Source organism: Bombina bombina, chromosome 5 (genome assembly GCF_027579735.1).
Source record: "Bombina bombina isolate aBomBom1 chromosome 5, aBomBom1.pri, whole genome shotgun sequence".
Classification (NCBI taxonomy): domain Eukaryota; kingdom Metazoa; phylum Chordata; class Amphibia; order Anura; family Bombinatoridae; genus Bombina; species Bombina bombina.
Genome location: NC_069503.1, coordinates 386,957,560 through 386,970,861, shown reverse-complemented (window position 1 = coordinate 386,970,861; position 13,302 = coordinate 386,957,560). Strand labels below are relative to the sequence as shown.

Below are 13,302 nucleotides of genomic sequence, written 5' to 3'. Positions count from 1 at the left end.
GAGATAAGAGGCAGCCTTCAAGAGCTTATAGATCAACCTACGAGCATTCCTAGGTTCAGCTTTCAACAAATATAAAGAGAACAAAGCAAATTTGATGATGAAAGTAAATCAGAAAGTTGTTTAACATTGCATGTCCTATCTGAATCATGAAAGTTTAATGTTTAATTTAGTGTCCCTTTAACGCTGATTTTCATCCATATTTAAGGTAACCCTGCACAATATAGTGACAATTGACTTTTTCTTAAGATGCAGTTTGATAGGGAAAGCTCCTTTTGTATTTCCTTTCATATAAAATTAAATCTCGACAAAGACTATTATTATAGTACCATTGGAAATCCAACCTAGAACAGTATTAAGCATTGTATCATTGGGTATTTAAAACCCACTTTTGTATGCACACTAGAAAATGTAATGACAGGACTTCCGGCTGGAGGCGGTAGCTGCAGGTAGCTATTGTTGCGGCTCTGCATCTCTAGTGGGAGACACTCTACACCTGCCAGCCGTTTGCAGCGCCCTTGGCTACTCATGGCCTGGGTATTAGGATCAGCGTATTAGCGGTCCTGCAAAGGAAGTTTGGACATATAGCCGAAGTGTGCCTGTTGGCTAAGGCACGACATTCCAACTGATGCCCGTACTCGTATCTACCCAACACTACCTGATGCCGAATAATAGGCGGCTCTGTTGGTCCCGGAGCGGAGAGGTGGTTATAGGGGTGAGATTCTTTATGCCCGAAGATGGAACCAATGTGACAGGAGGTAACAAGAGGTGGTGATAGTCATTTGTGGTGGCCAGTCTGGATGCAGCTGATTTTACATTGCTCCCGCCAGTGTTCAAGAATCTACGCCGTGGTGGTAGAAACAACAGCTGTTTGTTGCCAGGTGTCAGGAGTTTGTTGAGACTCAAGCCGTTCACTGCAAGTAAGGTGAATTGTTGATTTGAAGAGTCGAGATTTCCTTGGCCACCCTGTCCCTCTCCTACGCTTTCCCACAGGGCAAAAGGTTCAACGCTGTCGGAGTATCACTGAGGATAATCGGGCAAGGCTACAGAGGAACGCCCCCCATTATCAGGGATTCGGCTGATTTTTGCGGCCGCCCAGGTCCTGATGCACGGGCTTGCGAAGGTAAGCCGTGCAATTTAGCCTGTCCTTGCTGACTAGGGGATTTGTGTTCTTACCATTAACGCCCCCCCCCCCCCCCCCCCCCCCTTTGGAGTAGGAGTCCTCTGGGAGTATCCATCCTGGGAAGGAAGTATAACGGTCGATAGCCAGCCATTACCAGTACAAAGCTGGTTAAAATTACAGCGTATCAGTGGATCCGGAACTGACTAAATTACAACGCTTGGGAACCTGTATTATATCACTATCGGGTAATCTCCGGTACCTTCCTTATATTTTTTATTGTATGCTGTATACTTTTGGTGACTAAATGGTTGAACTGAGCAGATGCCGATCATAGTATAACATATATGGTCTAAGAAATGGTGGGCCTGTTACCGCTTCGGTGGTTTACAGTATTTGAGAGCTTCACTAAGAGTCCCTAATTGGACATCCTCTGTATGACTGAATGTGAACTCTTTCTTTTTTTTTTCAAGAAAATGTAATGACATATACAGTGGGGCAAAAAAGTATTTAGTCAGCCACCAATTGTGCAAGTTCTCCCACTTAAGAAGATGAGAGAGGCCTGTAATTTTCATCATAGGTATACCTCAACTATGACAGACAAAATGTGGAAACAAATCCAGACAATCACATTGTCTGATTTGGAAATAATTTATTTGCAAATTATGGTGGAAAATAAGTATTTGGTCAATATCAAAAGTTCATCTCAATACTTTGTTATATATCCTTTGTTGGCAATGACAGAGGTCAAATGTTTTCTGTAAGTCTTCACAAGGTTGTCACACACTGGTTGCTGGTATGTTGGCCCATTCCTGCATGCAGATCTCCTCTAGAGCAGTGATGTTTTGGGGCTGTCACTGGGCAACACGTACTTTCAACTCCCTCCAAAGGTTTTCTATGGGGTTGAGATCTGGAGACTGGCTAGGCCACTCCAGGACCTTGAAATGCTTCTTACGAAGCCACTCCTTTGTTGCCCTGGTGGTGTGTTTGGGATTATTGTCATGCTGAAAGACCCAGCCACGTTTCATCTTCAATGCCCTTGCTGATGGAAGGAGGTTTGCACTCAAAATCTCACGATACATGGCCCCATTCATTCTTTCATGTACACGGATCAGTTGTCCTGTTCCCTTTGCAGAGAAACAGCCTTAAAGCATGATGTTGCCACCCCCATGCTTCACAGTAGGTATGGTGTTCTTTGGTTGCAACTCAGCATTCTCTCTCCTCCAAACACGACGAGTTGCGTTTCTACCAAACAGTTCTACTTTGGTTTCATCTGACCATATGACTTTCTCCCAATCTGCTTCTGGATCATCCAAATTCTCTCTAACATACTTCAGACGGGCCCGGCCTTTCATGGCTTAAGCAGGGGTACACGTCTGGCACTGCAGGATCTGAGTCCTTAGTGGCGTAGTGTGTTACTGATGGAAGAATTTGTTACGTTGGTCCCAGCTCTCTGCAGGTCATTCACTAGGTCCCCCTGTGTAGTTGTGGGATGTTCTTGTGATCATTTTGACCCCACTGGGTGAGATCTTGTGTGGAGCCCCAGATTGAGGGAGATTATCAGTGATCTTGTATGTCTTCCATTTTCTAATTATTGCTCCCACAGTTGATTTCTTCACAGCAAGCTGCTTGTCTATTGCAAATTCAGTCTTCCCAGCTTGGTGCAGGTCTACAATTTTGTTTCTGGTGTCCTTCAACGGCTCTCTGGTCTTCACCATAGTGGAGTTTGGAGTGTGACTGTTTGAGGTTGTGGACAGGTGTCTTTTATACTATAACAAGTTCAAACAGGTGCCATTAATACAAGTAATGAGTGGAGGACAGAAGAGCCTCTTAAAGAAGAAGATACAGGCCTGTGAGAGCCAGAAATCTTGCTTGTTTGTAGGTGACCAAATACTTATTTTCCACCATAATATGCAAATAAATTCTTTCCAAATCAGACAATGTGATTGTCTGGATTTGTTTCCACATTTTGTCTCTCATAGTTGAGGTATACCTATGATGAAAATTACAGGCCTCTCATCTTCTTAAGTGGGAGAACTTGAACAATTGGTGGCTGACTAAATACTTTTTTGCCCCAATATTACTACCTAATAAACCCAAGATAAAGCACTTACCTATTAGGTGAAAAAAATCCTTGTTATCCAAAACTCCACCTCTCTCCGCCAAATGCCCTGACGTGCAAGAGGACTTAAATGGTAAAGTCAAAATAAAACTTTATGGTTTAAACAGAACATGCAATTTTAAACAACTTCCCAATTTACTTCTGTTATTGGTATTTATTGAAAAGCATATCTAAGTGGGTTCAAGGGTAGCAATGCACTGCAGGAAGCTAGCTGGTGATTGGTGGGTGAAAATATAAATCTTGTCATTGGCTCACCAGATGGATCCAACTAGCTTCCTAGTAGTGCATTGCTGCTTCTGATCCTACTGTTTCACAAAGGGAACCAAGAAACTGAATAGCATCTTGAAATGGTAAGTGGCTAGTGCTGGGGTACCAAAGCACTGCTATCCTCATGCCACATGGGGTAAGGACCTGCAAAAGAGCTACAATCAGGGATATCTTCATCCAAATAATTAAAAGCATGTAGTAGCATGTTCTTAAAAGGCACTTGATAGCCATCAAGGAGGGTAGGGTAGATGCCATATTATTCATAGAGTGTCGGGGGTCAATCGCCAAACAATAAAAGTAGGTACACAAGCGTACTATTTGCTTGCAGCCACCACAGGTCTCAACAGTCCAGATTAACAAACACAGAAGGCGCTTAAAAGTAATATCTTTCGATGCAGCTGGCTGTATAGAAGTGAATGCTATAACTCTCATTAATAGATGTCCAGTGAGATAACTGATATTCGGTGGATTATCAGCATTTAATTCCTCTGCTGTTAATAATGCTGCCTTGAGACAAAAGGTTTTAACGCAGAAGAAGTGGCCATGGAAGACAACTGTACATCCAAACCAAATTCGAACACCAAGAGCTGTATAACAAAGCCGGAGCAATCAGAAACACTGATTTTAACAAATACCCTTGGAAGAAGAAACAGAGTAAGAAAATTATAAGATTGTTGAAAAAAGCAAAGAGCTATTAAAATATACAGAAACTCCGGCTAAGGATCCTTGCAAAATATCTGAGAAGTTTGGTTATCAACCAAGAAGACATAAGACCTATCTAAGATACATAATCAAAAGGGGTGGGGGGGGACAGATTAAGAAACCATTTCCTCTGGATGCAGGGATTGACAACAGAGAATAACTGCTTCCTAATTATTCATCCCTGGAATAAAAACTGCAGAAAATAAGCAACAATTGCGTTTTTCCCAGGAAGAAATGCTAAACACTTCATATATGGCTAAATAACTAAGAGTTCCCACCTGATGATAAACAAATACTACAGTAGTAACAAAATCTGTCTGAGATTAACTTCTAAATATAGGACAGCTCTTAAGAGCCCTGAAAAAAGACCAAACTCCCAGGGCACTCAGAGACCCCCAAGCTGTACCCCAACCCAAAGGACTAGCATCTATTGATCACAGTCAAAGTAGGACAAACAAGAGATACCCCCAGAAAAATAACAATGATTCAGTCACCAAGACAGGGACTGACTTGTCTTAGAATCCAAATAAATTATTTGGGAAATCTGGGAATGATCCCTGTAACACTGCTTGAGCATTCAGAGCTAAAGAGGCCCCATGTGAAACTGAGCGAATGGGAAAACATCCAATGCAGCAATCAAAAGGCTTATAACCTCTATACAAAGGCATACTGATGGGCACAAAACATAATGAGATATAAAACAACCTGCAACCAGCTTCAACCTCCATAGCTCCGTCAAAGATAGTCTCATAGGAACTAAATTTATCTAAACACCAAAAAAAGAGACTCTTAAAAAGAACAAAAAACTCTTTGAAAAATGAAATTCCCAACCATACTGTTGAATAAAAATATGAAATTAGTGGGTGTAAGATACAGTAAAAGGAAATGGAACTTAAGCCAAGATATCATCCAGGTAAATGAATACTAAAAAACCTTGGGCCCTTACTACTAATAGCAGAGCACCAGAACCATTGGGAAAAAAAACTGGGAGCAGTTGGCTGACCAAAAATAACAACAAACTGATAGTGATCTTAAAGAATAGGAACATGTAATTATGCATCCTATAAATCTATGGACATAAGTAAACCTTACCACACAAAAGACAGAATAGTTAGAATGGAATTCATTTTGAAAGTAGGAACTCTGAGAAACCAGATCAGAGATAAATCCGGAACAGGCCTGAAAGTTCTCCCCTTCCTTGGAATAATGAAGAGATTTGAATAAAAACTTAACCAATGTTCCAGAATAGGAGCTGGTTCTAAGACTCCGATAGCTAGGGTGACCATATTGACACTTAAAAAAGGGACACACATGAAAAATACATATGTCAGGGTTCGTATACAAAACATTTCTTTAAACAGCCCTGACATATGTATGTTTCATAGGTGTCCCTTTTTAAAGCGGCAATATGGTCACCCTACCCATAGCTGACAGGTTGAAAAAAGGGCTTTTGCTTCCAAAGGAGACTTTAAAAACATGGGAAGACAATATTCTGGACCCAGAGACCCTGAATAGACCGAAATCAATTCTCCAGATATAGGAGAAGACTGTCATCTACCAGAATATCTGAACCAGGGACCACACCGTCATGCTGACTTATAAGAGAAACTGCTTTGATCTGTTCCAGCTAGAAACCATATTACAGACCAGAAATAAAGCCACAAAGGTAACAACATGCTTAAAGGGACATTAAACCCAAAATATTTATTTCATGATTTAGAAAGAGAATTTTAAACAACTTTCCATTTTACTTCTTTCATCTTATTTACTTCATTTTCTTGGTATCATCTGCTAAAGAAGCAGCAATGCACTACTGGGAGCTAGTTAAAGGGTCGGGGACATGAAACCCAAATTTTTTCTTTCACAATTTAGAAAGAGCATACAATAGTTGACAACTTTCTAATTTACTTCTATTATCTAATTTGCTTCATTCTCTTGATATACTTTGCTGAAAAGCATATCTGGATAGGCTCAGTAGCTGCTGATTGGTGGCTGTACAGAGATGCCTTGTGTGATTGGCTCATACATGTGCATTGCTATTTTTTCAACAAACAATATCTAAAGCATAAAGCAAATGAGATAATAGAAGTAAATTGAAATGTCATTTAAAACTGTATTCTCTAGCAGAATCATGAAAGACAAATTTGGGGTTTAATGTCGCTTTAAGGCATTGGGTGAGCCATTAACATGAGGCATTTATGTGCAGAAACCAATTAGCAACCCCTACATCTACCTAGGTATCCTTTTCAACAAAGGATATAAAGAGAACAAAACAAATTAGATAATAGAAATACATTGAAAACGTTGATTAAAATCACATGCACTATCTGAATCATGAAATATAAAAAAGTGGGTTTTATGTCCCTTTAAGAATAGATCTTAATAATATTCATAACACAAAAGAAAACAAAACATTAGCAGATTTGAATAAACCTAAAAGGTTTTGAAATTCCTAATTAGCAGAAACATCATTCAAAAACTGCTAAGACAGACTGTCCAGCCACGTAAAAAAACTAACTGCAGGCCTAAAAGGAAAATCTGTCTGTTAAAAGCACTCCTAATATAGGATTCCAATTTTCCATCAATAGGATATAAAAAAAGAGAAACCTCTAAAGAAATAGCAGTACGTTTAGCTTAGGTAGAAATGTCCCCCGATAATGTTAAGAGAAGATTCCCAAGGCTCAATATTAGCTACGTGAAGACCCAACGTGTGAAGCTGGATTCAAACCCTTGTCTTTCGACTTGTAAACTGCTGAGCTAACCATAGAGCCACAATAGCCTATTACTTTCAGACCTTCAGAGACCTAAATACCCAAAGAAGACAATACTTCTTATAAAAGTGCAGAAATATGAATCACATAAACAAAAAAGTGGATAAATAAAACTCATGATCAGTAACAAACCCCTGATCAACAGACAGTAACTCACCCACAGAAACTGAATTAGCTGGACTAAGAATAGACACAACAATAAATACAGGATAAAAACTTAATAAAAGGAAAAACATAAACTGACCATCTACTCTCACTTGAGAGGGCCACGGCAGCCAGCACTGCTGATATGGATGAGCTCTCTTCTGTAGAAAAAACAGGTGGTGTGCAGACTCCTTTAGAAGCATAAAACAGTATTAGAAAGGAATGTGTGTGCACTCGAAGCTCACTATAAAAACTAAAAGTGCGCCATAATAATGCCTGCATGAAAACCCAAACATGTGCTAACCCGAACGGTTGACGTGCGCAAACTGGGCAACCCGACGCACGCTAACTCTAACCCGCATATGATGAAGTAGAAAGCGATAAACAATGCTGTAACACACAACAGAGGAAATGAAACACAAGTATATTGGCGTCCCAACAGGAGGAGGCGAAAGATATGTCTCTGCGACATCCGTGGCTGGCTTGTGACTAACTCCCAACACGGTTGTAATAATGTCACTACCCAATACTCCCAACACGTTCCTCTGTCAAACAACTGCACTCTGACAGGAAAATTAGGCCTCAACTTAGTCTGAGACCCCTCTCACAGAAACTTCAGGAGAACCTTAAAGGGACAGTATAGTCTAAAATAAACTTTCATGATTCAGATAGGGCATGTCATTTTAAACAATTTTCCAATTTACTTTTATCACCAATTTTGCTTTGTTCTCTTGGTATTCTTAGTTGAAAGCTAAACCTAGGAGGTTCATATGCTAATTTCTAAGCCCTTGAAAGCCGCCTCTTCTCTCAGGGCATTTTGACAGTTTTTCACCACTAGAGGGTGTTAGTTCATGTGTGTCATATAGATAACACTGTGCTCACGCATGTGGAGTTCCAGGGAGCCAGCTCTGATTGGCTAAAATGGATGTCTGTCAAAAGAACTGAAATAAGGGGGCAGTTTGCAGAGGCTTAGATACAAGATAATCAGTAAGGTAAAAAGTGTATTAATATAACTGTGTTGGTTATGCAAAACTGGGGAATGGGCGATAAAAGGATTATCTATCTTATTAAACCATAACAATTCTGGTGTAGACTGTCCCTTTAATTCTTCACCTACTTCCAGCGGATGTAAAGACAAAACTAGTTACCAATGAGGTGGGAGGGGTTAATATAGGGCTTTGTGAATTTTTGCCTCCTCTTAGTGGTCAGGAAAGGTAATTCCCAGGAGTAAAAGACTGTGGACTCTCACCACCTATATGAAAGAAAAAAAGCTCATTAACCATATCACAGGCATTTTTTATTTTTTTTACAATATTTCTCATTATTTCCATTGATAGTTTATTTAATAAATCAGCAGTCTTTAAAGGGACATTGTACACTAGATTTTTCTTTGCATAAATGTTATAGCCCATCATTTTTTTGTAAAAATGTAGTTTTGCTATTTTTAAATAACATTGTGCTGATTTTCAGACTCCTAACCAAGCCCCAATGTTTTTGATGTAGACTGATGTCTACAGTCTCCAGCTTGCTCTTATTTGTGTAAAGCGTCTACTCATATGCAGGGGAGGGGGGGGGGTCTGCTCTTTTTGCTTTTCAGCCCATCTCACTGGGTGTCCCAGCCATACCTAATCAACAGCACTAAATTGGGAGCTTCTAAGTTTGTTTTTAAAAGGCTTTATACTGGATTTTTAGATTAGTATCTGTGAATATTCTTCTTTGTAGTAGTGTCCATCACATGTAGTTATATGAAAATTGGTGTATACTGTGCCTTTAAGGAAAGAGATTTAATATATCTTATTGATATAATAAAGCCCCTATTCAGGTGGTGGTGAACAATACTTCCATTTACAGCTTTATCAAATCCTTAATCCCTTTCTCTTCTCTTACTTTCTACGTCATACATATTATGGTCATGAAGTCTTTACCCGTAAGTTTGTTTCACTACATACCAATATTCTCTGGAGATATACAGCCTCTAGAATTGTATAATATTGAAGAAAAGACCTAATCCTGGCATAATTTTTTTTTTTTTCTTCTGGTTAATAGCTTTCCAAATACATAAAAAAAATCCTGACCTCACCTGCTCTGCTATTGCATTGTTAGTAAATAAAATTGCATAATTCTTTCTCATGTTAATGTGATCATATAGATGACTATTGTAATGTTACAGGACAATGGCTGCACTGTATTACTGTGAGTGGGGAAGAGGAGAGTAAAAGCACTCACAAGGATAAAAACAATCGTATTTATTAATCTATTTAAAAGGTCAATGTTCCGGCTTTATTCCAAAGCTTTTGTCAACACAAACAACATACTCAACAAAAAACTTGCAAGTTTTTTTTTTTTTGTTAAGAGTATGTTTGTCTTGGCTTTGCTACATTTCAAGTCCTGTGCGTGCTTTTACTTGGTCTCTCTTTAATTTGTATATTGTGCACCCGAGCAATTACAATGTAAGCAGTTAGTGCACAAACAATTTTGTTTATGTGTGTGTGTGTGCGTGCGTGCGTGCGTATATGTATATATATGCTGCATTATGATACTAGCACTTTATCAAGTTATCTATATCGTAACAACAGATCTATTATCTTATAGGAAACATACAAGCTGTTTTATGCAGAACTGGGAAAAGCTACCGCCTTACTAAGAACCATAGTACATCAAGTACTCATGAAAAAAAACGTGTCGTAGAAAATAGAGGATCAGTCAGTACTAATGAAGATCATGGTCTAGTTGGAGGATTTAGCAAAGCAACACGAGGTCTTGGTTTCCACGGAGACACCAAACTGAAGAATTCCATAATTCCAGCACCTCATACTATATCAATACCGATTTATGATTCTGACCAGTTCCTTGTTGTTGCATCAAATGGTTTATGGGAAGTTCTAAGTAAAAAACAAGTTGTTGCAATAGCAATTCAGGAGCTTGTATCTTTCTTAAATGATTCCAACAATTCAAAACCAAAAAATGCTAAAACTCAAAATGATACAGAAAATGAAACAAATGAGGCAGATTTGTCAACATCTGATTCATCAAATCATTGTAATCTAGAACCTAGTATGCTGAATAAAGTTGTAAGAGTTCCTGTAGCAAATATACAAAATAGTGTTGATAATAAGGACAGAATGGCAGACCTGTCAAAATCTGATCACTATGATCCAAATAATTTAGTGCTACATAATGACCTCTCTCTTCTTTTGAATACACAAAACAGTGATGTAAAACGTTCAGTACTGAAGGATGATACTGGTTTTGAAACAGGTGTGAAATGTTCAGACAAAGGTGAAAATCACTTGAAAGAATTATATGGAAACGCATCAATTTATGTATGCAAACAATTGGTGAAAACTGCAATGTTGGTAGGGTCACAAACAAATGTTACAGTTTGCCTCATACTATTACCTGGATGTGAAAACATGCACAAACTGCAGAATGACTTGGTATCTAATAAAAGTTTTAAAAGTAATTTTCTGAGATAAAGATATTAATAAACCGGGGAGTGTGGACTAACTTTATCCTGGAACCATGTAGTTTTTCCAAAAAGGTCCTTGCACTGTCTCACGACGATCCTATACAGTCCCCTAACAAGAGCGGAATCGGCTAAGTTGAAGTCCAGTCGCTGCAGCAGATTTACTATAGCTGGAGCCCATTGCCCTCAGTAAAGTATTGTATTCTCTATATCTCTTGCTCCTTAGGTCTGGACCTCATGACAGCAATGTGCCTGAACTTATCTTATACGGACCTGGGAGCTTCTTTTCATATATTCCCTAGTCTGTTAGTTTTATGTTTCATGTTTTGAGGCTATTCATGCTCCCTAGGTTGCCTTTCCACCCATTGAGCTGAGATCTGGCTAACATAATAGGCTGGATTATATGTGACCAGGGGACACTAGGTTAATGAGATGGTTAATTTAATTGACCTTGAATTTAAGGTTCCCAAGAGTTAGTGCGGACTGGAATATAAGTTATACATTTCCATAATCTAAAACTTATTTTGCAACCTTATAATTGTTTGAAGTATATATGTGTTGAGAAGTTGAGTCTGTTCTGGAGGCTGTAAGTTATGCCTATATAGATTAACTTAATATGAATATATTGGACATCTCAGCTGCCTAACATGTGTTATCTAGTTGTAATATCTTGTTGACCTTTATACTAGTTTATACATTAGACTATATAGTTGGTGGGGCTAAATATTAGAACCTACCTAATACAGGGTTTAATATATCCTACTGTGCATTAACCCTCTCTATCAACCACCTAATACCCAGCTAATATTTCCAGTCATCTGTGTTATCATACTATAGCATCACACCGAATCCATCATTGATTTACCACTTGCTACATAGATGTCAATAAGAGTGCCGTTTGCCTATTTTTTATTCATGCTATGACCACTAATACAGTTCATCTACTGTCCGCCTAGGTATAGGGCCCGTACCTGGGGGAGAATATTTATTTACATTGAAATATGGTCATATTATATTATGGCTACTTCTTAATTATAAACCTGCATAAGCATCTTGTACCGTTCAATATTAACTGTATATGAGACTCCTTGCCTTATGCATGAAGGTCCTGCGCTTATTGTTTACCCCCCTTCTGGACACCCAACACCATATAGGTCCTTAGTTAAGTTTTATAATCTAAGTAGCTATTCTATGGAGTGCAAGGTGCTAGGCAATGACACGCTGCAAGAGGTACCCTATGCTGTAGATAATAATTAGGAAGTCTATAATGGTATCTAAGTTTATACAAGATTATATGTATCTCCTTTTTTCTTGCTCACTTGCACGCTGGGGACAGAGGTTGTCTACGTGTATGCACAGTCTCCTCCTATTAGTCCTGCTGTTTTTGGCAATTTATTTAATATAATACCCCTTGGATTCTGGTTTATAGGGCTATCAGCTCCTATAATATTTCTCCGCCGACTGTATCTCCCCTCATCCTTTCCCGCTCTCCATGTGTGAGTGGGCCGTATCCACTAACCCTTACCCGTCTGTGTCCAGTGGTGAAAACAACCCCTGAGGGGAGATACGGCATAAGTCCTTTTACAATAGGGATCCAATGGTGATATATTCCCTCACCAACCCGGTCTCAAACTTATATTTCTTGATTTTCCATTTCAGCCTCACCCCCTATGATTTCACCCCTTGGATTCTGGTTTATAGGGCTATCAGCTCCTATAATATTTCTCCGCCGACTGTATCTCCCCTCATCCTTTCCCGCTCTCCATGTGTGAGTGGGCCGTATCCACTAACCCTTACCCGTCTGTGTCCAGTGGTGAAAACAACCCCTGAGGGGAGATACGGCATAAGTCCTTTTACAATAGGGATCCAATGGTGATATATTCCCTCACCAACCCGGTCTCAAACTTATATTTCTTGATTTTCCATTTCAGCCTCACCCCCTATGATTTCACTCCTGTTCTTCTCCCCCCCCCCCCCGAAACCATTGAGCCTACTTCGTAGGCAAAGGAAAATGGATCCTATAGAAACATTTATTTTCTTTTTACATAACAACCACCTAATTCATTCATCATCTTTATTTCCTATTAGTAATCACAACAATATTGTGATATCAAATGTACGCAGATGTTTGTGCAATTGTTCTGCTTTTGATAATGAGGATATGTTGATGAGTATACCATATTTGTTTCCAGGAGAATGACGTGTTATTCATGATGGTTGACACTTATTTCATAATTTCTGTTGATATATATATTTAAGGTTCTATACTATACCAAGCCCAAAAACATAATTTATGCTTACCTGATAAATTCCTTTCTCCTGTAGTGTAGTCAGTCCACGGGTCATCCATTACTTATGGGATATTAACTCCTCCCCAACAGGAAGTGCAAGAGGATCACCCAAGCAGAGCTGCTATATAGCTCCTCCCCTCTACGTCATACCCAGTCATTCGACCGAAACCAAACGAGAAAGGAGAAACTATAGGGTGCAGTGGTGACTGGAATTTAAATTTTAGACCTGCCATAAAAAACAGGGCGGGCCATGGACTGACTACACTACAGGAGAAAGGAATTTATCAGGTAAGCATAAATTATGTTTTCTCCTGTTAAGTGTAGTCAGTCCACGGGTCATCCATTACTTATGGGATACCAATACCAAAGCTAGAAGTACACGGATGACGGGAGGGAAAAGGCAGGATCTTTACACAGAAGGA

The 13,302-nt window shown here is 39.2% G+C and overlaps 1 protein-coding gene across 1 annotated transcript in view; it reads left to right on the top strand.

Moving 5' to 3' along the window:
* PP2D1 (protein phosphatase 2C like domain containing 1) overlaps positions 1 to 10,599 on the top strand; it is a 33,207-nt gene extending 22,608 nt beyond the window's left edge. The window contains exon 3 of the mRNA XM_053715737.1: positions 9,716 to 10,599. Within this exon, the coding sequence (XP_053571712.1) occupies positions 9,716 to 10,599 (884 nt within the window). The remainder of the gene's footprint in view (positions 1 to 9,715) is intronic.
* The last annotated feature ends 2,703 nt before the right edge of the window (positions 10,600 to 13,302 follow it).